Source organism: Macrotis lagotis, chromosome X (genome assembly GCF_037893015.1).
Source record: "Macrotis lagotis isolate mMagLag1 chromosome X, bilby.v1.9.chrom.fasta, whole genome shotgun sequence".
In the NCBI taxonomy this organism is placed as follows: domain Eukaryota; kingdom Metazoa; phylum Chordata; class Mammalia; order Peramelemorphia; family Peramelidae; genus Macrotis; species Macrotis lagotis.
The window spans coordinates 168851669-168873230 of record NC_133666.1 but is presented as its reverse complement, the minus strand read 5'-3'; the positions used below and the strand labels follow the sequence as shown (position 1 = coordinate 168873230).

The window sequence follows — 21562 nt, the reverse complement described above, 5'->3', positions numbered from 1 at the left end:
CCGGGTGTCTCTAGTAACTAGTGCTTGCATGTAAGCGTCGGGGGGGAGGTGTGGGGGTCCCGTCCCCGTCCCCACGCGTCATCTCCCCATCTTGGCCTAATTCCCCGCCACGCCGTCCTCCGCTGACCCGCCTTCCTTCTGGTGCCTTCCACCGCAGCATCCCGCCCGCACAGCGCTGTGGGTGGGGCAGGCCGTCCCCCGCGGGCCGCCTCCCGGCTCCCGCTTCTTGGACTCTAAGGTGCCGGCGGGCAGAGCTCAGCCTCTCGCTGAGTCAGGCGGGAGGTACCGCGTCCGAACCCCGGGGGCGGCGGGCGCCGGATGGACGGCTGCAAGTGGAAGGGCTCCGGCTGACAGGCATGCCCCGCTGCCTAGCAACAGCCAATTCCGGCCCTGGCCCGGCCCCGCCCCATCCCTCTCCTCCTTAGTTTTACTTCGTCCCTTCATAGCCCCGCCGCACTCTCCTGACATGCGCACTAAGAAGCGCAGGAGGGGGCGGGGCGGCGGACTGCTCGGTAGCTCGCGGCCTCTCCCGTACCCAGCTCGCCCCGGTGCGACGCGCCCAGTGACGTGTAAGAGGAGCGACTCCAGCCCAGGCCCCGGCGAGACTCGACGGAGCGCCGGGTCCACCGGGCCGACGGCCATGGCCTCCGTCGGGGTGGTCTCCGGGAGGCCGGCGGAGGAGACGCTGCCGCAGCCGCAGGAGCCGCCGATGCAGGAGCAGAAGCCTCTGCCGGCCCCCCAGCCCCCGCCGCCGCCGCAGCAGCCGCCGCCGCAGCCGCAGCCCTCGGCGTCGGTTCTGCAGCCCCCTCCGCCCCCGGGCCTCAAGGAGGAGGAGACCTACTCGTTCCTGCCGCTGGTGCATGACGTCATCAAGTGGTAACGTGGTCTTGGCGCGCGCTCCTCCCCCGCCCCGCCCCCACCCTCCCCTCCCCCATCGGCGGGAAAAGCGGGCGGGGGGGGGGGGGGGCAAGCACCTCCGTTCCCGGGGACACGGCGTCCCGCAGCCGCCTGTTGCCATGGTGAAGGGCCGAGAGGAAGCGGCCCGAGGGGCTCTGCAAAGGGCGGCTTGGGTTAGGGGCCCCCAAGCCCCACATCTCTCCCCCGGGCTTTGAGGGGCCCTTGCGGCTCGTTATCAGTGACCCCTCTTTTTTTTTTTTTTTTAGGTTTTTGCAAGGCAAAAGTGGCTTTCCCAAGGCCACTGCTAAGTCATTATTAGCCGGATTTGAACCCAGGGACTCCTGACTCCAGGGCCGGTGCTCCATCCTCTGTGCCACCTGCCACCCAGGGGCCCCCTTCTTTTGACAGTCAATCACCACACCGTGGGTATTTATTATAGAGACCGGGCACCGAGCTGAGACCGTGTATTAAGGGTTTATTGTGAAACAAATGTTTATTTAAACGTTTGTTAAGCGCTTGCTGTGTCAGCCAGGGCACCGGGTGCTGGAGCTGGAGATGCCAGAAAGTCAAACAAGCGCGGCCCCTACCGATGCCAGTGCCCCCAGACCTCAGAGTATGTAGGGTCCCCACACTTCGGTACAGCTACTACTTACTAGAGATAGCTAGTGGCTCAGGGGATGGGGCAGTGGGCCTAGAGGCCAGGAGACCTGGATTCAAATCAGACCCTTCCTAGCTGTGTGACTCAGACTCCTCCTGGATAATTTCAGAGGGAAGACACTGGCCATGGTGTGATTTAGGATGATATTCTGGGGACAAGAATTCCCAGACTTTGAAGTTGATGTCCTACAGGACAACCAAACCAGCTACTAAGTTTGCACCTTTGAAAACTTAATCTAGGGGGCAGCTAGGTGGCACAGTGGATAGAGCACCGGCCCTGGAGTCAGGAATCCCTGAGTTCAAATTCAGCCTCAGACACTTAATAATTACCTGGCTGTGTGGCCTTGGGCAAGTCACTTAATCCCATTTGCCTTGCCAAATCCTTAAAAAAAAAAAAGAAACTTAATCTAGGCATTGAAATTGACCCAGTGAGATAATTCATGTTTTTTTATACTTTATATTAATTAAATTTGGTTGGTTGGTTCTTGACCTTCTTTATCAAAGAAGACCAAAATGACATCACTATGTTTGAGACAAATTACAGCCTGTCTGACTGGCTGATCAGACCATTAGGAGCTAAAAACATTCTACCTAGGTTGGGCACAAATATGTGCCCATGTGAACACCTGGGGTGGGTATTCTTTACTTACAAATGTCATGTTTCCTTTGAGCTGTTAATTAAATTAATGAGGAGAGGAGCCGGATGTTCTGCCATCACATAACATGAAGCCATATTATCCATCCAGCCTATACCTGAGCATGAATACCTTTTTTCTAATCTCTCCACAATATCTGACCTATACACACAAGTTGGTACCACTTGCCGATCAATTGTCAAATCCCTGACAGTTTAGAGTACTGGAAAGAGTATATACAAGAAATTAGAAGACCTAAGAATAATCCCTTAATATGATTAAATAACTTCTCCATTCTGGGGATAAGTTTCCTTCTTTGCACAGTGAAGACATTAAATCCTTTTCAGCTCTAACATTCTGGAGTTCTAACTTCCCCCTAGCTATTCTTGTTCCATTCTTTTTTTTATTTCTTTGGCCAGCTTCCCATCTCCCCATCACCCAATTCCCAGACATGAATTCCAGACTCAGTACTCTCTCAATGGACAAATCATTCAACCTCTCTTTTCTTATTTTCTTCTCCAGTATTGGAAGGATCACATAAGAATGTAGCACATTTGCCTAGACTTTCATACCTATCATTATAATTATTTTTCCAAGAATTTAAGACCTTTCCTCATCTGGCTACATAGCATAGGGTGGCAAGCACAGAATGTTGTAACATCAGGTCTGTGATTAACTAGTACAATGATTTAACTTCACTCTACCTCCATTTTCTCCAAAATGAAAGGGTTGAACTAAAAAATTTCTAAGGTTTCTTTCAGTTCTAAAATTCTTTGATTTTCCCCATTCTTTACATCCCATATCCTATTTCTCCCCAATATCAGCCTTAAACTACAGTCAATCAGAGCTTTGAAGTCCTTTGCTGCAAGTAAGCAGTCAGATTTCTCACTGTTACTGCTGCCTATATTTTATCCCCCCCATCCCATTTTAGTCTGTCAAAATTGCGTTCATCCCTTTAGGTCTAGTTTACATGCTATTCCTATAAATCTTTGAGTCAATAAATTTGGTTGTTTCATCCAAAGATTCAAGATACCTACTCCTAGACTTCTGTATGGCTTTCAAGTCATTGTCCCTTCTCACATCTTTTTCTTGTTATATTTTTTTCCAGTAAATTTCTTGCCATCCTACCCATTTTTTTCCTTCCTTTGCATTGAAGTCATTGAGTGTCATCTGAAGATGTTAATTTTAACCTGGAGAATTTTATCAAGTTCTTGTAGAATTTCTCTACTTCATCATTTTCTTCAGCAGATGTTGGTGCTTAAGTTGCAGTTATTTCAACAGGGGCCTTTTTACAAATAGTATCATGAATGCTGCAGTACAAAATGGCCAAATGTATCAAGAAATAATATCTTCTTGCCATTTGAGCTCACAGTAAAATCAAGACCTTCTAGTCCATCTTCAGGAATACTTGGAAGAAGCATCCTTTTACTTAATTGTAATTTCTTTCTCATTTTTCCCAGTGTCATTTATAATGGGAGGTTTAAGAATGATAGAGTTTAGTTGTTCTAGGAGTATGTTGTGATAATTGTTACTTTTAAAGTGCACTTTTAAAAATTTAAATGTTCATCTGTTCACTGGTCACTGGACAAGGATCTCACTTTTAGAGTACTAACAGCCAAGTTAAAATTTATAGACCATCTTAAAAACTGTGTTCCCTTTGTCTCTTTTTTCTGACACACTAGAAAGCCACATAGGACAAAGAGCCTTTTTGTATTTTTCTTTGTGTTATGATTTTCCATTGCTAAAAAATTTATCACCAAGTAGCTGATTCTTGGAAAGAAGCCTTAACCTGTTGTTGGGACTATAGCTAAAGCTTTTCCAGAATAGAAAACCTGCTTATGCCTATATTTAACCTCTCATTTCCTTTGGGAAACCAGGATCCATATATATACATGCCAAAATGAGGCAGTAGAATGCCAAATATACATGCCAAAACTTCAGTGATTCTTTGTTCTTTTGTTATGTGACCCCCAACTCTGATGACCTGGAAATTACTATGTAGCCTTGGACAAATTATTTAGCTTTTTTGTGACTCATTGTAAAGTGAACAAAAATAGATTTTTTTAAAAATACAGCACTAAATTTATGGACTAGATTAAGCAGACTTACAAACAAAACTGCACAGCATTTCATAAAATCCAAAATACAGACTGCTTTGGGAAGGCACTTATTAATTTAACAGAAATTACTATGAAAACCTAAAAGCATGTGCATGAGTAATAGGTTTTGATTAGCATCCTGGATTCCATCTCTTATCAATTTCAGTTGGACCTACATATTAAAAGTCACATCATTAAAAAAAAAAATAGAGGAATGACCTTTAAAAGCTCATATCTTCTACAGTTATGGATTTTGATCAAGCATCCCAGGTTTGAAATGGGACAGGTCAAAGCTTCTGTGCCACTGTTGCACTTCCAGGCTCTTTAAGAACAAAAACAACCTCAAATCTAAAAATTGAAAGAAGAAAAAAAATCATTTAAACCAATCAACACATTAAAAAAAATCTAATGTTTATAATGTACTATTTCATATTTTGCTCTCCCTTGGCATAGAACAGGTTGAAGTATCTTCCTCCTTTTTTTCAAATCAAATTTATTCTTTGTAATTTTTCTATCTTTTGCTTACATTGTTTTGTGGTTATTCTTTGTTGTTATTGTGTATATTATTTTCCTGGCTTTGCTTGCCTCACTTTGCATCAGTTCTTCTAAGTCTAGTTAGTATTCATCATCTTTGTCATTTCCTATATAGCACAATAAGAATCCTTTATATTTGTGTGCTATAATTTGGCTCACCATTCCCCAATCAGTGGACAGCTACTTTGTTTCTAGTTTCTTGCTACCTGGAAAAATGCTGCTATAAATAATTGGTGTATATAAAAAAGCCTTTCTTTTTGTCAGTGACAAATATATGTCCAGGAGTGGAATTTCTATGGGTTTGGACATTTTAGTTATTTTTTTGCTTAATTCCAAATTGCTTTCCAGAAGGGTTATACCAATTAATAACTCCACCAGTAATACATTAATATTCTTATCATTCCACAACCATTCCAGCAATAACTATTCTTGCCTTTTTCTTATCTTTGCCCATTTGGAAGTACATTTTAAAGTTATTTAAATTGGTTTTTCAAAACCTTTGATAGTGTTCCAAGTTTTCATCAGACCCCAGTTTTAAAAATTCTGATTTTGGAATTCTATATTGTTCTTTTCCCTGCCTTGTTGTTTGGAGTGAATTAACTTCTCTCAGTTATGAAAATAAGCCCATTTACAGTGACTAATGAAAATATCTATAAAGGTAGGGGCCACTTAGAGGTGATTTGATCTGGTTTTGAGAATGCCAGAAGAGAATGCTTAACCTTGTCCACTACATGATTTTAGCAGGATTCTAATGTTATCTTGAGCCAAATGACTTAAAATTAATCTAAGGTTTTTGGGGGTGGGTCAGCAAGATCTTTGAGATCTCAGCAAGATTTGATTTTCTAGAATATTATATGGCCGATCTATTGCTGCACACACTGGTAGCAGGTCTTTCAAGCCAGCTAGGATTTGTGCTGGACCTATTGGGAAGTATGGCTTCATCAGGTCAACCCAGGATAGTTGAAGAGCATTTTGCCTATTAGGGGTTTGTTAGTCTTCCAGAAACACCCCATGTTTATGGTTATTGTTGCCTTCTCAGCCAATTTCCACTAAAGAATGGGAATGACCAGAAAGTCTATATTTGTGTATGTCATTTTAGAGAACTATCAAGTTGTAGAGCCTTTTATAAAGAAGACTTTATCATCCTTTAACTTTGGTTAAAATCGTCGTCTTGCCAGAATTACAAATTTTTGTTCCAAAGTAGTCATATTTTAGTAATTTTGACAATTCTCAAATGTCATTGTCTGAACCATATCATTATTCTGGATTTTAGTAATGAGTGCATGTTTGTATCATATACATAAATAATTGGTCCAGTTTCTTATTAAATGCTATTTTCTTTTTCTTATAAATGTTTCTTGATATCTTTTTTTTATATAACCATGTTTACCCTTAGTGTCCCTGCTTTTTTCCCTTCTATATTGCCATTCTACATAACAAATAGTATTTTTAGAACGAAAGAAAGAAGGAAAAATTAGCATAACCAACCAGTCCTTTGAAAAGGTTTGGAAATATGTGCCTGCACGGGGAGGATTAGAAAGGTGTCTTTTAAGCCATGCTTGGTGGGTTTTTTTATAATTTTGCAGCATTCAGTTTTGGTTAGTATGTCTGTATTTGTGGTTATTTCTATTTTCATTGTTGTAATTGTTTTTTTTCCTTTCTGCATCAGTTCAGGTAGATCTTTCCATGCTTCTCTGTCTTCATCACATTCTTTTTTTCATAGTAATATATTCCATTACATTAATGTACCACTATTTAGCCATTATTCAATTATTTTCAATTCTCTATCACAAAAAAAAGGTTGTTATAAAAATATGTTGATATATTGGAGGCTTTTTTTTTTATCAATAGCTCTTTGGGCTATAAGCCCAGTAATGGAATTTCTGGGTCAAAGGGTATGGGCATTTTAGTCATTTTATTTGAAAAATTTTAAATGATTGTACCAATTTTTAACTTTACCAACAATGCATCAGTTTGCCTTTCTTCCTATAACTTCTCCAGCACTGATTATTGTCATATTTTATCATCTTTGTCAATTTCCAGGATATGAGGTGTTTTGATTTCCATTTTCTTTTATTGTTGTTGTTGTTGTTGTTATTATTTATCTTTCTTGTAGTTATTAATAGTTTTCAGTTCTTTTGAGAATTCTTTGATTACTTATCAATTTATTGCCTTTTAGGGAATTACTTTTGGTTTATATAGACATATTCCTTATTTCTTGGATAGCAAACCCATATTAGAGCAATGTATTACAAAGATTTTTTTTTCTATTTCAGTTACTTCCCTTTTTTATCCTGTGAATAAATTTATTTGTGCAGAGGCTTTTCAGTTACATCTAATATGTTATCTCTTTTATCTTATGTAATTGCCTCTTTCCACTGTTTGGTTAAGAATTCATCTTGTACCCATGACTCTGAGATTTGTGATCTGTTTCTCTTGTAAATATAATCTGAGGGGGCGGCTAGGTGGCATAGTGGATAGAGCACCAGCCCTAGAGTCAGGAGTACCTGGGTTCAAATCCGGTCTCAGACACTTAATAATTACCTAGCTGTGTGGCCTTGGGTAAGCCACTTTAACCTCGCTTGCCTCACAGAAATAAATAAATAAATAAATAAATAAATAAATAAATAAATAAATAAATAAATAAATAAAATCTGAGCTTTGATACTAAGATCATATATTATTTGAAATGTATTGTGGAATATAGTATAAGGTGTTGATCTAAGTCTAATTTCTGCCAAAGTGATTTTCACTTTTCCCAGAGGTTTTTATCAAGTAGGGTGTTCTTTCCTTTAAGTTTTATGCTTTATTGAATGCTGGATTATTGAGTTCCATTGTTTCTGATTCCCCCTCATCCATTTACATTGATTGCCCTCTATCTTTTTTTTTTAACAATGGTTTTGAAAAATGCTGCTTTATAAATATAGTTGAGGTCTGAAAGTCCCTTTTTGTCCCTACCTCTTTTCATAATTTCCTTTGATAATTCTTTTTTTAAATAAGTTTTGTTATTATTTTTCAGGTTATATATATATGTGTATGTATATATTTTCCTTTGATAAACATAGCATTAAAAGTCCAAGTTAACTTTGGTTGTATTATCAATTTTTTTTAGGTTTTTTTTTTTTTTTTTTTTTTTTGCAAGGCAAATGGGGTTAAGTGGCTCGCCCAAGGCCACACAGCTAGGTCATCAGTAAGTGTCTGAGGTCATATTTTAACTCAGGTGCTCCTGACTCCAGGGCCGGTGCTCTATCCACTGCGCCACCTAGCTGCCCTGTATTATCAATTTTATCACTCTGGCCTGGCTCACTCAACCATGAGCAGTGAATATTCCTCTAGTTTTTTTAAGTTTTTTATTTTTTTAAGAATTACTTTGGGGGACAGGTAGGTGGCACAGAGATTAGAGCACCGGCCCTGGAGTCAGGAGCACCTGAGTTAAAATATGACCTCAGATACGTAATAATTACCAAGCTGTGTGACCTTGGGCGAGTCACTTAACCCCATTGCCTTGCAAAAACCTAAAAAAAAAAAAAGAAAAGAATCACTTTGTAACTGAATCTTTACAAGTCTTTTGTTTGCTTTAATAGATTGATCCCCAGATTCTTTATGAATTTTATGGCTCTTTGGGATGAAATTTCCCTTTCTGTTACTGTCTTTTGGACTTGGTTGTTATTTTATAGAAAGGCAGGATTTGTTTTGTAGCTTTCAACTTTGTTGAAGCTATTATCTCAATCAATATCTTTACTCATTCCCTAAGATTTTCCAAGTATACAATTATCCTCAGCAAATTCTCTATCTTTATGCCTTTAAGTTTATTTTTACCCGATTGACTTTTGAGGATGAAAAAGTATCTCATAAGTGAACTAATATAACAAACATAGTTCTAATTGTCAAATGACTAGCTCTGTTTTCTATCATCTTTTGGAGCATATTGGGATGATGCTAAGGTGCTCTTGACTTTGGCCTTATTTTATTCCTATTCTTCTTGACCCTCATATGTTCTACTAATCTTTTTTTTCTGAAGGTAGGATTATGACTAACCTTGAACACAAAAGCCCAGGTCCATTTATTTAAAGGCTGCTTCTTTTGTTCATTTTTGAAGATTGGGAGCTGTCTGAAAGGCTTTTTTCCCCCCTCTGTTTGAATGTTTCAAAGTAGTCCCAGCTTAGAAGGGACCCCACTGAGTGTGAGGCATTTCCTGAATATAGTGTTTTCCTCACCCTAAGAGCTCTGTACTGTTTTGACTCTAAAGAAATACTCTGCCAATCGGGGCTGATTTCAGTGGAGGGGAGCACTTCTCTCTATATACTGCTTGACCTCCTTTCAGTTCAGCTCCAAAAGAAAGACAGTTTCATATCGATTGCTATTATCTTTAGTCCTATTTTACTTTACTTGAAGCATTTCAGTGGCCTAAGAAATGGAGTGACCTTGGAGATTTGGGAGTTCAGCATCATTTGAGTATCTTTAATAAGTAATTAAATTAGTAATAAAAATAGTAATAATTTAGCAGGTTATTTATATTTTCAAATCTAATTAAACCATCTTGTTCTTTGGACTAAGAAGGAGCATAATTTGTCTCCAAGATTAATTTTAGTTAAATCTTTTTTTGGTTATATCACACTAGACAACTTTCCTTTAATTATTTTTTAGCCTTAACTACATGCCCATATGGCTTAGAGTGCTGGACTTGGAGTCAGGAAGACTAGAGTTCAAATTTGGCCCCAGACACTTACTAGTTATATGACTCTGGGCAAGTCACTTAACCTCTGTTTGCCTTAATCTATTGATTAAGGAAATGGCAACCACTATGCTATCTTTGCCATGAAAACCCCACATAGGGGCATGAAGAATCAGACATGACTAAATGACTGAACAATACCAAACAAATAATATGACCCAATCAGCAGAGATAATTTGAATTTGCTTGTGGATCTGAATTGAGATTATTTCTTTTTTTAAAAAATTGTTAAAAAATTTCCTTATTTAATTAATCTTCAAAATTATTTGTAATTTTCAAGAACATTAGTTGCCCTTTTCTTGGAATTTAGCATCAGATGTCTCATTTGTTGGTTCTTTAAATTGATTACAGCTGATTGAAGGTAGTAATTAAATGATTAGACCACTCTTGTTTCCTAAAATAAAAGCTCTATTTTTGTACTGCTATAGATAATCAATTAATAGTTAATAATCAGTGGCAGTTCTTTGACTTAGAAGGGAGTAATATGTTACCTTTGGGGGAAGAAAAGCTCACCCTGCCTGCGTAAGCTCAGGATAAATGAATAATAAAATGAATTAGCACCATCTGGTCTGAAATGTCCCTAGTAGGAAAGAAAATTTATTTTAAAAAATGATAATTGACAAATTTTCCCCTTTTCTGCCTCAGTGGTCTAATTTTAGAACAGTTTATTGAATTAACTGTTAGTTTTCATTGAATCAGCTGCTTGTTTTCAAAAGCTTATTCACACATTCCTTTTTTTTTTTAAATGCATGTGAGCACCTTATTAGGCAGCCTCATTGATCTAGGTGAATTGTAATAAAGATGGTATAGAGTAGGCTACAAGAAAGTCAGTGATTTCTCTTATTGCCTAATATGATCTTTTAGCCTCAGTTCTTCATTCTACATTGCGGACCATGCTTTCTTTCTGAATATTTTCTTCTCTCTAGGTTTATGTGATAATAATCTCTTAATTTTTCTCAGTGTCAATTGACATTATAAGATAACATGTAAAGTACTTTACAAAGCTGAAAGTGCTATATAATGTTAGCTCTGATCTACTAGATAGAGCATCACTCAAATCACAGCCTCCTCAACTCTGACTATCCCCCTGAACTTTTAAGTGGACTTCTCTTTTTTTGGGGGGGGGCAGTCAGGATTGCCCAGGGACACTCAGCTAGTCGGTATCAGTATCAGAAGTCTGATTTGAACTCGGGTTCTTCTGATTTCAGGACTGGTGTTTCGTCACAGCACCTTCTATCTGTCCTTTATCTTTTCTCTATTCTTCCTTACTTGGTGACTTCATCAACTCCTATAACTTGAATGATCATCTCAAGGCAGTTTAGAGGAACAATCGAATACTGACCTGGAGTTAGGAAGACCTGAGCTCAAATCCAGCCTTAAACATCAGCTGTATGGCTCTGGGTAAATCACTCTGCCCTAGTTTCTTCATCTGTAAACTAGAGATAATAATAGTGCCTACTTTGTTGTAAGGATTAAAAAAGATCTGTTATTATTTATATATCCAATTTCAGTAGTATGTTGTTAACTGTCCAGTGAGCATTTCACATTGAATGCTCAAATTCAGCTTGTCCAACATGGAACTCAGATTTTCCTTGAAACATTTTCCTCTACCAAACTTAAATAAATAATTGACAAGTCATTTAGTAAGTACTACTCTGTGCCAAGCTTGACCTTCAACACTGAGGCATACATGCAGAAATCATGACTTCTCCCCACCCCTCATGTGGGCTGGAAGGGAGAGACCATACTTAGAGACAAAGGGTCGTTCTAGAGGGGTGTTGTAGTTTGTAAAATTGAAGGTGAACCGATTAGAGCCATCAAGCAGAAGCAATGGCAGTACAAATTTGATTGAGTCTACAAGTTAGTGTAGGGGGAGAGGATAGTACAGGTTATGTGTTCCTTGGCAAGGTAGCTGCCAAGAGATGGCCAAGGAGTAAGAACTATCCTGGTAGAGCAGGTCACAGGAGGTGCTCACCATTTTAGACAAAGGGTGTCTGGGTAGGGAACTTTGGAGATGAAATGGTCAAGTTTTCCCCTGCATGGACTGGTCCTGCTGGTGAAGTGCTTGGTGAGGACGGTGTCCTATTTCTGTGGAAGGCACTGCCATTTTTTGACTCTTCCATGTTTGTTAGTTATTCCTGACTCCTCCCTCTTTACTCTTCCTTTTCACCTTATCCAGTCACATCTTAACTTTTTAAGTTAAGATTTTCAATTAAGGGGTGGCTAGGTGGCACAGTGGATCAAGCACCCTCCCTAGAGTCAGGAGTACCTGGGTTCAAATCCGGTCTCAGACACTTAATAATTACCTAGCTGTGTGGCCTTGGGCAAGTCACTTAACCCCATTGCCTAGCAAAAGCTTAAAAGGATTTTATTTTAGTTTTTTTAGAATTGTCATTTTTATTATATTGATGATTCTATTACATTAGGTCAATGTTGCTCCAATGAGCAATTAATATTTCTATAATTATTTAGATTTGTCTTTACTTCTGGGAAAAGTATTTTGTAATTATGTTCACATAGACTTGGAAAGTAGAATCCCAAGTATTTTATATTGTCTGAATCTATTTTTTAATTAAAGATTTTATTTTCAGTCTTACAATTTTTCCCCTAATCTTACTTCCCTCCCCCTACCCCCTACAGAAAGCAATTAGCCAGTCTTTACATGGTTTCCATGTTGTACATTGATCCAAATCGAGTGTGATGAGAGAGAAATATCCTTAAGGAAGAAACATAAAGTACAAGAGATAACAAGATCAGACAATAAGATATCAGGGTTTTTTTTTTCTAAATTAAAGGAAATAGTCCTTAGACTTTGTTCAAACTCCACAGCTCTTTATCAGGATACAGATGGTATTCTCCATTGCAGATAGCCCAAAATTGTCCCTGATTGTTGCACTGATGGAATGAGTGAGTCCATCAAGGTTGATCATCACCCCTATGTTGCTGTTAGGATGTACAATGTTTTTCTGGTTCTGCTCATCTCACTCAGCATCCGTTCATTCAGATCCCTCCAGGCTTCCCTGAATTCCCATCCCTCCTGGTTTCTAATAGAACAGTAGTGTTCTATGACATACATATACCACAGTTTGCTAAGCCATTCCCCAATTGAAGGGCATTTACTTGATTTCCAATTCTTTGCCACCACAAACAGGGCTGCTATGAATATTTTTGTACAAGTGATGTTTTTACCCTTTTTCATCATCTCTTCAGGGTATAGACCTAGTAGTGGTATTGCTGGGTCAAAGGGTATGAACAGTTTTTGTTGCCCTATGGGCATAGTTCCAAATTTCTCTCCAGAAAGGTTGAATGAGTTCACAGCTCCACCAACAATGTAATAGTGTCCCAGATTTCCTACAACCCTTCCAACAATGATCTTTATCCTTTCTGGTCACATAGGCCAGTCTAAGAGGTGTGAGGTAGTACCTCAGAGAAGTTTTAATTTGCATTTATCTAATAAGTAATGCTTTAGAGCAATTTTTCATATGACTATGGATTGCTTTGATCTCCTCATTTGTAAATTGCCTTTGCATATCCTTTGACCATTTGTCAATTGGGGAATGGCTTATTTTTAAAAAAATATGACTCAGTTATCTGTATATTTTTAGAAATGAGTCCTTTGTCAGAAACATTAGTTGTAAAGATTGTTTCCCAGTTTACTACATTTCTTTTGATCTTGTTACAGTGGTTTTAGCAAAAGCTAAAGCGAAAGCAAAAAGCTAAAAAAAAAAGATTTTCAATTAAGAATAACCACTTCAATGGCTGCCTTAGTTTCCCTGCCTCAAGTCTCTCCCCACTCCAATCCATCCTTTACATAGCCATTTATAGGATTTTTCTTTATTGTCAGTGTCACTCCTCAATAAAAAATATATTATTTTTCTTCTTCATCCTGTCCTTCTAACCTCATTATGCATTACTCCTCTCCCTTACTCTATAGTTCAGCTAAACTGAGCTTTTCTTTATTTCTCACACTGCAACTCTCATCTGTCTTTCCACTAACTACCCTCTCCCCCACCCCTGCCTGTAATGAACCCCTTATTCACATCAACTTCATAGACCTCCTCTCTTCCTTCACCATCTTTGACATGAAGCCTTTCCTGATCTTCCCAGTTGCTAGTACACTCCCTCATTACCTTGGATTTATTCTGTATGTCTTTATATGTGTACATACTGTTCTTCCTGACAGAAGATAGCCTTTTTGAAAGTAGGGATTATTTTCTAAATTTTTTTTTAAATTTAAATTTTAGCCTCCAATAATGCCTATCACATTGGTAGGCACTGAAATACTTGTTGTTTGATTGATTGCTAGCTTAAGTAAATAAAGTATTTAAAAAGGAATATAGTTTGAAGCTAGGAAGGAGGGTTTAGCTGATTTTATTGGGTGAGTTTATTCAGTGATAAGATAGCAAACTATGGTATATGTATGTCATGGAATACTATTGTTCTATTAGAAACCAGGAGGGATGGGAATTCAGGGAAGCCTGGGGGGATTTTCATGAGTTGATGCTGAGTGAGATGAACAGAACCAGAAAAACACTGTATACCCTAATAGCAACATGGGGGGGTGACGATCAACCTTGATGGATCCGCTCATTCCATCAGAATAAATTATTCTTATTGAAAATATCCAAATAATAGAATTGATTTTTTTTAATCCAGATAATCATTCTTAGTGCAATAAGCCTTTGCGCCAACAAGTTAAAGCCCCAGTCCTTTAGGCTTTAGCCATTACTAATGTCTTAAAATCTCATAGTTGGAGAGGGGGAATATTGGTATTTATGAGGAATGTACTAAATTGAAGCAGATTCCATGTTTTAGCTAGCTTTACCATTTATCAGTTGCTGAGTGTATTTAATCTAACCCCATCTGGTGCTGTAGATATAATATATCCTTGTTCCCAGCCATCAATGCTAACCTTTGGTTTTTGCCTTCTGCAGTATGGACAAAGACAGTGTTGACATGCACCAGGAGTTGACTGCTCTCAAGTCCAAGTTCCAGGAGATGCGAAAAGTGATTAGCACTATGCCCGGTATCAATTCCAGTCCAGAACAGCAACAGCAGCAGCTGCAGAGTCTGCGGGAACAAGTCAGAACCAAAAATGAACTTTTGCAAAAATATAAGAGTCTCTGTATGTTTGAAATCCCCAAAGAATAAAGCAGGTGTATTACCATGACAAAAGTAGCAAAACTGAACCAGAAAAGCCAAGATTACATTTTTTTCTTTCCTCCCCTGCCCCTGTGGTGTGGTTCTCTAAGGACCCCAGCTACTCGTTCTTTAGAGCAGCTCTTTTCATACTTCTTTGTTGGCTGTGCCCAGTGGTTAGGTCACTGTGGCTGGTTGGAGGCATACATACAAGCATTTTCTGGTATGAATTAAAGGCCTATTAATGGAAGTGAGTAGTATACTTTCATGGGGGCTGAGCCTATATCGCTACTTCCTGGGAAGTAACCATCTGTCACATTTTCTGGTTCTGACAGCAGTACTGGAGGACACAATGGAAAAGAGAGTATTCTTTACTTTCTCCTCCCATCCCACACTCCCTTCCCCTTGGTTGTGTTCAGTGTGTACGTGGTACATACTGTTCCAATTTATGGAAGTTTCATGAAACTTCCAAATAGAATTAATTAGCCAAATTACTCTTCATGCTGCTTGGATTTAATGTGATTAATGGGTGGTTCTTTGAGAATGAATATAATTTTTGAATGCATGGAGGAACCACAGGGAAGGTTTATTTTTTTTGTTCATGGCAGTGTCAGGACCCTAAACAGCTTGTTTTCTTTATGTTTGAGCCAGTAAAGATAGCAGCAACAGTGGGGGTGTCAGTCGTTGAACCTGTGAGGCAGCTCATGAAGCCCTCATGCCGTCCAGGTCTTGCTATGCCTACAAATTCTTGCTACTCATATTGTCCCCTGCTGTCTTCAATTAGCACATTTGGCCACACTTTTAGTGCCAGAGTAAACAATTATGCCAGGATGGCCAAATCAGCTCTAATTATCCTTTGGGATGGAGAGAGCAGGTGGTTTCTAATATTGCATAAGCAAAATGATTTTTTGGGTGAGCACAAGTCCTCTTCCTGCTCCCTGCCCCCTTTGTTGATGTTCAGATTCAAACTGTTATACTTGGGGGAAAATCAATAATTTTTTTTTTTTGCTGGTTTCCTGTGACCGACTATTAAACCAACCCATTTAATTGAAAGGTTCATTTAAGTGGCAATTCTGATTACTGCCATCTTTGGGTGTAGGACGATCCTATGAATATGGTCAGGCACTCTAGTTGTACATCTGGGGTCTGTTTTTCAAATATTTGTCAAGTGCCTTCATGTTTTCCCAGTTCCCATCTCTGTCAGGGTGACCATTTCAGCTTTGTACCAGTGTTTGTGGCTGTGAAGGTGGTATTGAAGTTACTTCCCTGTCTCTTAGAGAGAAGCAGGTTAACATAATTTAGGGCAAGTTTGGGATTCTAACTTCTGCTGATCCAGTCAAGAGATACTATGCACCTATTGCTTGCTGGAGAGTGTGCTTTGAGATCTTTTTGGTAGGGGTTAAGTCTGAGAAGTTCCTGTCTTCAGTGTGTTGAACTTCATTCGTGTGTTTGCATTGCTGGGAACCAAGAGCTCAGCCACAGTAGCTAGAATGTGTCTGGAATGTACAGTAAGGCAGCAGGGAAGAGTGCAGTGGAGGAGCATGGCAGTTGTTGGATGCCTTCTACCAGACAGGGTTGTGGGGGATTCTAGGAGGAGGAGAAGCAAAGATTACTTAGACTAGTTCTACCTTATGACCTATCACTGACCTAATCTTTTAGGGATGGGTAGAGGAACAAACCTATGATTCATTGGTATAGGAGATACTTGGCTGACGAAGTGCCAGTCTGCCTGGACTGGAGCAACAGGAGGCTGAATGACTTGCCCAGGACCACACACAGAGGATGTCAGAGGGGGAACCTGAACCAGCCTTTTCTGGCTTTATCCCCTATGTCACATATTACCTCTCAACCAAATTCATGATTTAAATTTTATAGTAATTAGTATGTAGATGTATTCGAATGTTCTAACGGAATACCCCCAAATCAAACTCTTATGTCAGGTTCAAATATGGGTTTGTTTGAGCCGGTTATATCAAAATATACCCAGTTTTATCATCTATTATCTGTGAATTCCCATTTCTGGGGTTAATTAAAAATAACTGGTGTTGGTGACCTTTTTAAGCATGTAACTAAAAGTATCAAAAACCCATGTCTTTTGCTATTGTCTGTCTGTCTCCCTCTCCACCTCTTGGTAGGTTCAGAGGTCTTAATAGTGTCTCCTTTAAATGTTCCTATAGAAACCTCACTTGGAAACAGACAGTGATATTATTAAACTTGAGCATTTTCACCTCAGAAATTGGTAAATGTAAAACATTGGGGTTTGACTTATCACTTTGTTGATTATCTAAAGTGTTGGAGAAAATGTCAGTAATGTAGATTAAACTGAAAAGTGTCGTGCACGTTTCTTGAGAGCTAGTTATTAAACATTTACTAACCCATTCCTGTTTATAGGATAGTTAATATTTGTCACATAGTGGCAGCTTATGACCTGAAACCTCTACTACTTCCTATTGTTCCTCTATTCCATCATAACTGTATGGTTTTTGCCTAGATAGAAAATAAAGGTCCTATCTTAACTTTTGCTGCTTCTCATATGCTTGAAAACCTCAGGCTCATTAAATACTTGTTGAACCGTCTAAGACTCCTGTGCCTTTGTGAACATCTGTCCATTTCTGCTTTAGTCAAATTGTTTTTATTATCCTGTCACAAGAACCAAAGAAATGAACTTGGCCCAACTCCTAGAGTGTTGAAACCATAAAAAGTCTGTGATATTGGGAAAATATTAAGATCATAGGATTTAAAGCTGGAAGCAATTTTAGAGAGGCTATTTAATCTAGCCCCCTTCATTTCATTGAGGCTCAGGGAGGCCAAGTACATTGTCGAATTTCAAACAATTAGTAAATGACCCTGAGAATTACATACACAGCATATCCAGACACTGCTTAACCTCTCCCCCCCCCCCCAGAAGACAATTTAATAGAAGGTAGAAATTAAATGTGAAGGGAAAGGCAATAATAGTTTGGTTCTAAAGATTCTTCATATGGAAGTATAATCACAGATGTAAAGGCCTTGTGCCACACTTGATTTCTTGAAGTAGTTTTTGCCTTTGAAATATCTGCAACTTTTTTGAGGGCAGTTTTTGTTAAAAATGCTGATGTTCTTTTCTGAATGCCAAAACTTTATAGCAGAGTTCTGGCAAAAGGCGTAACACTGGATCAAGATTTAAATTCCACAGCAATGGAAAACAAGTTTCCTCTACTCCCCTATCTCATCATTAAAAATAAGACGAAGTTTTCCATTTTTAATATTTACTTTATTTTGCTAAAAAAAATAACCATAATAACTAACATTTTCAAACACACAATATAAACACTTAAAAAAAAGATTTTGTTCATGTCCATAACAACATTATCTACTATAAAGTGCAAGTTGTTTTTTTCCTTTTTCCCACTGAAAACACATGTAAACACAGCTTTTGTTGGGTTGCCTGGGTATTTTGTCTCTCAACCACGTCCCAGGTTTGATACTGGAGGGAAGAGGATCTTGCCAGATGATTGTAAAAGTTCAGGAGTCATATTCGAAAACACCTCCCTCTTTTTGGGCATTCTGGCAAAATATTTGACAAGTTACACATTTCCAGACCACTACCCCTATTCATGCTGGACATTTCCCCGGATGGGTTTAAGTCATTTCTTTCCTTCTCTCAAGTTTTAAAGTGTTCCAAAGGAAGAGCACCCTTAGTCCAACATGACCCCATCATACAGGGTGGGGAAGGTCAGATGGTTAAGTACCCCCAGGGAAGGTAACTTGGAGGTCAGATGCCAGTCTGGAGCCCATGTCACCGGGGAAGGGCCAGCCAGAACATTTTTTTCCTTAAACAAAAAAAAACCTTTAATTTATTAGCTTAATTGGAGGAGGAGAGGGTGACTCCTAGCTGATGACACAGCGCTCTTTGTTTTTAGCCTGTCTACCCCCAATGGCTTTCTCTCGGATATACATGAGGTCGCTGTGGACACTGGGTCTTCGGGCAAAGGGAGCCACAATACCATAGGCCTCTCCTGACCCGCCTCCACTACCTTCTTTCAAGAGTTTCTTGTTCTTCAGGGCCTTCTTGTGCAATATGTCACAGTACTGGATTGACACCTTCCGATGAAGGTCTGGGCTCATTTCACTGGGCAGTTTGGCCATGGTGAAGAGGCCCTGGAACATCTGGTCTAGGTTGCTGTTCTTTTTTGCAGAGATTTCAAAGTAGGCACAGCGCTGAGGGTCATCTCCAACCAGCTGTTCTATCTCCCTGGGCTCCACTTCTCGATAAAATTCTCTGTCCCCCTTGTTGCCACAGATGACCAGGGGCACGTCAATGTTCTGCTTGGTCTTGTTCTTCAGGCAAGACTTAGTGTCTAGAATCTGCTGCTTAAGGCGCTGGACCTCTTCGAAGGAGTCTCGGTTATCCAGGCTGAAGACCAGAATAAAGACATCTCCTGCAGGAGGGAGGGAAGAAAAGCACAGAAATGGTTAGTCAACCCAGAAATCCAGTAACAACTTTAACTGAGCTGGGGGGTAGGGGTACTCAGTACTATTTCTAGGGTTACTGCAACAGAGGGTCCCAGCCCTTACGGGGAAGAGGGAAGGACCGGGTGAACAGAAGCCTAACCTCCAAGATTACCGAGCATCAGAAGCAAATTTTGGAGAATCCTTGTCTTCGGGGAAAAGTGAACTGAGTGTAGACTCGAGAGATTTGCCAACTATTCCTTGTGGAAAGGGCAGAAGAGGGCAGCGTTTGGGGAGGGGGCGTGTTGGCTGTGCTAAGAGGGCCGGTTAAGGTGGAGGAGAGGAGGGTACCTGTGAGGATGGAGAGGCGCCGAATAGCTGGAAAGGGGTGGTTGCCCGACGTGTCCAGAATATCCAGCTGATAGACCTCCCCTCGGATGGAGTAAAACTTTCGGTGGAAGTCCTCGATCGTGGGCGTGTAAGCGTCCTCGAAGCGGCCCGTGAGGAAGCGCGACACGATGGCCGTCTTGCCCACCTTGGAAGAGCCCAGGATGACCATGCGGTAGCAGTTCTTGGCCGGGATGTTCAGCTCCGAGTCGCTGGGGCACATCTTCTTGATCATCGCCGCCAGTTTCATTTGTGGCTCTGGTGGTTTGTCCTTCCTAACGGGAGGAGGAGGAGGAGCAGACTGGAAGGGCAAGGGCGGCAGGGGGCCGGAGCCGCGGCCAGGGGGGCTCAGGGGCGGCCGGGGTCGCAGGTGAGCGCTGGGCGGGCAGGCGGGCGGGCGCGGCCTCCGGGGCTCACTGGGCTCCACTCGGCTTCCCTCCGCCAGCCCCGCAGCTTTTATAGAGGTGGCCGGGGCGGCCGCCACGCCCCCCGCGGCCCTGCGTCAGGACTGGGCCGGCCCGGGCTGCGGAGCGCGGGCGGGGGCCGGGCCGGCCCGGGCTGCCGGGACCTGGCCGCTGCCGCCCGCCTGCGGGGCCCCGGGGGGCCAGCCCCAGGCTCCGCGTCCTTGCTCTGCGGGGTGGCGGGAGTGCGGGGTCGAGGGGAACCAAAGAAAGTGGGTTCTGGGCTAAGGGGAAGGGACGCTGCGCCAGAGGCCACAGGGTCCTGAGGGAAGGGTATGCTCAGATGGGCGCAGAGGGCAACGGTCCTAGGGCGCGGAGGGGGCAGGGATGTGCGCGAGGGGCGCGGAGGGCAACGGTGCTAGGGTGAGTGGGGGGCGGGGATGTGCCGAGGGGCGCAGAGGGCAACGGTGCTAGGGTGAGTGGGGGGCGGGGATGTGCCGAGGGGCGCAGAGGGCAACGGTGCTAGGGTGAGTGGGGGGCGGGGATGTGCGCGAGGGGCGCGGAGGGCAACGGTGCTAGGGTGAGTGGGGGGCGGGGATGTGCCGAGGGGCGCAGAGGGCAACGGTGCTAGGGTGAGTGGGGGGCGGGGATGTGCCGAGGGGCGCAGAGGGCAACGGTGCTAGGGTGAGTGGGGGGCGGGGATGTGCCGAGGGGCGCAGAGGCAGGTTCTAGAAGGAGGGGATGGAATTCCGTGGGAACTCGGATGTGGGGTCTTTCCGCATCCCTTAGGATAGTTGGCCAGATAGAATTTCGACTTCTCTTTGCTTCTAAGAAGCGAACTCAACTAAGGGAAGATTCTTTTCTTTGCTTTTTTTCTCTTTCTTTCCTCTTTCCCAAGGGCTGATGGTGGGTGGGTGAGTGGGTGGGTGGGAGACCAAAGTTCCCGGAAAGTTCAACTTTGATCTACCGTAGAAGTCCAACCTCCTTTCTCCCGCCCCCGTCCAGCCTTGGCCAGTAGCTTTGGATTTCCCCCCCTTTTTCTTTTTCTTTCCTTTTCTTTTTTTCCCTTGTTTTTGTTCTGCATCATCAGTCGGTCTGGAATGTGAGCAGGGAGCTAAGACGCAGGGCCAGCCTGTGGGCAAGAGACTGAGGCTCGGTGGGGTGGCTGTGTGGACGAGGTCCGCTAGGAGGCGCCAGAAGGCCGCAGACCCTACAAGCAACTCAGTTGTCCCATCTAATCTGAGTTAGTCGCTACTGAGCCTTCTTCGGCAGTGCCACTTGTTAGCGGTTTGGGGGCTTCCCAGAGCGAGAGAATTTAGGCTGGAACCTGGGACTAAGCCCCCTTTGCGTTCTTTGCTCTCCTCTTCAAGCAGAAGAGGTTCCTTGATCCCAGAAGACACAGAACAAAAAACAAAAACTAAAAATAGAGGGGAGAATAGTGGCTCAGAGTGAAGCATCCCAAGACTACTGGCAATAATGATGATGATGATAGTTATAGTAATAGTAATAATAATAATAATAATAATAATAATAATATAAACAATGTTCTTTATTTTCAAAGAAGATCATGACATCAGGGAGGTGATGCCATGACAAACATATAAATTGGATTTGAGTGAGGGGATACCAGCCTCACTTTCTCCTCCA

At 41.6% G+C, this 21562-nt stretch overlaps 2 protein-coding genes across 2 annotated transcripts; one reads left to right on the top strand and one right to left on the bottom strand.

Moving 5' to 3' along the window:
* The first annotated feature begins 254 nt into the window (after window positions 1-254).
* MED9 (mediator complex subunit 9) lies at window positions 255-17217 on the top strand. Its single transcript, XM_074199615.1, has 2 exons — window positions 255-876; window positions 14492-17217. Exons 1-2 carry the CDS (start codon window positions 467-469, stop codon window positions 14706-14708), a joined length of 627 nt encoding a protein of 208 aa, XP_074055716.1. The 5' UTR covers window positions 255-466; the 3' UTR covers window positions 14709-17217.
* Window positions 17218-17610: 393 nt separating this feature from the next.
* Window positions 17611-20433, bottom strand: RASD1 (ras related dexamethasone induced 1). Its single transcript, XM_074199614.1, has 2 exons — window positions 19479-20433; window positions 17611-19117 (listed from the first exon to the last, which is right to left on the bottom strand). The coding sequence occupies exons 1-2, from the start codon at window positions 19762-19764 to the stop codon at window positions 18567-18569; spliced, it is 837 nt and encodes a 278-aa protein (XP_074055715.1). The 5' UTR covers window positions 19765-20433; the 3' UTR covers window positions 17611-18566.
* Between the last annotated feature and the right edge of the window lie 1129 nt (window positions 20434-21562).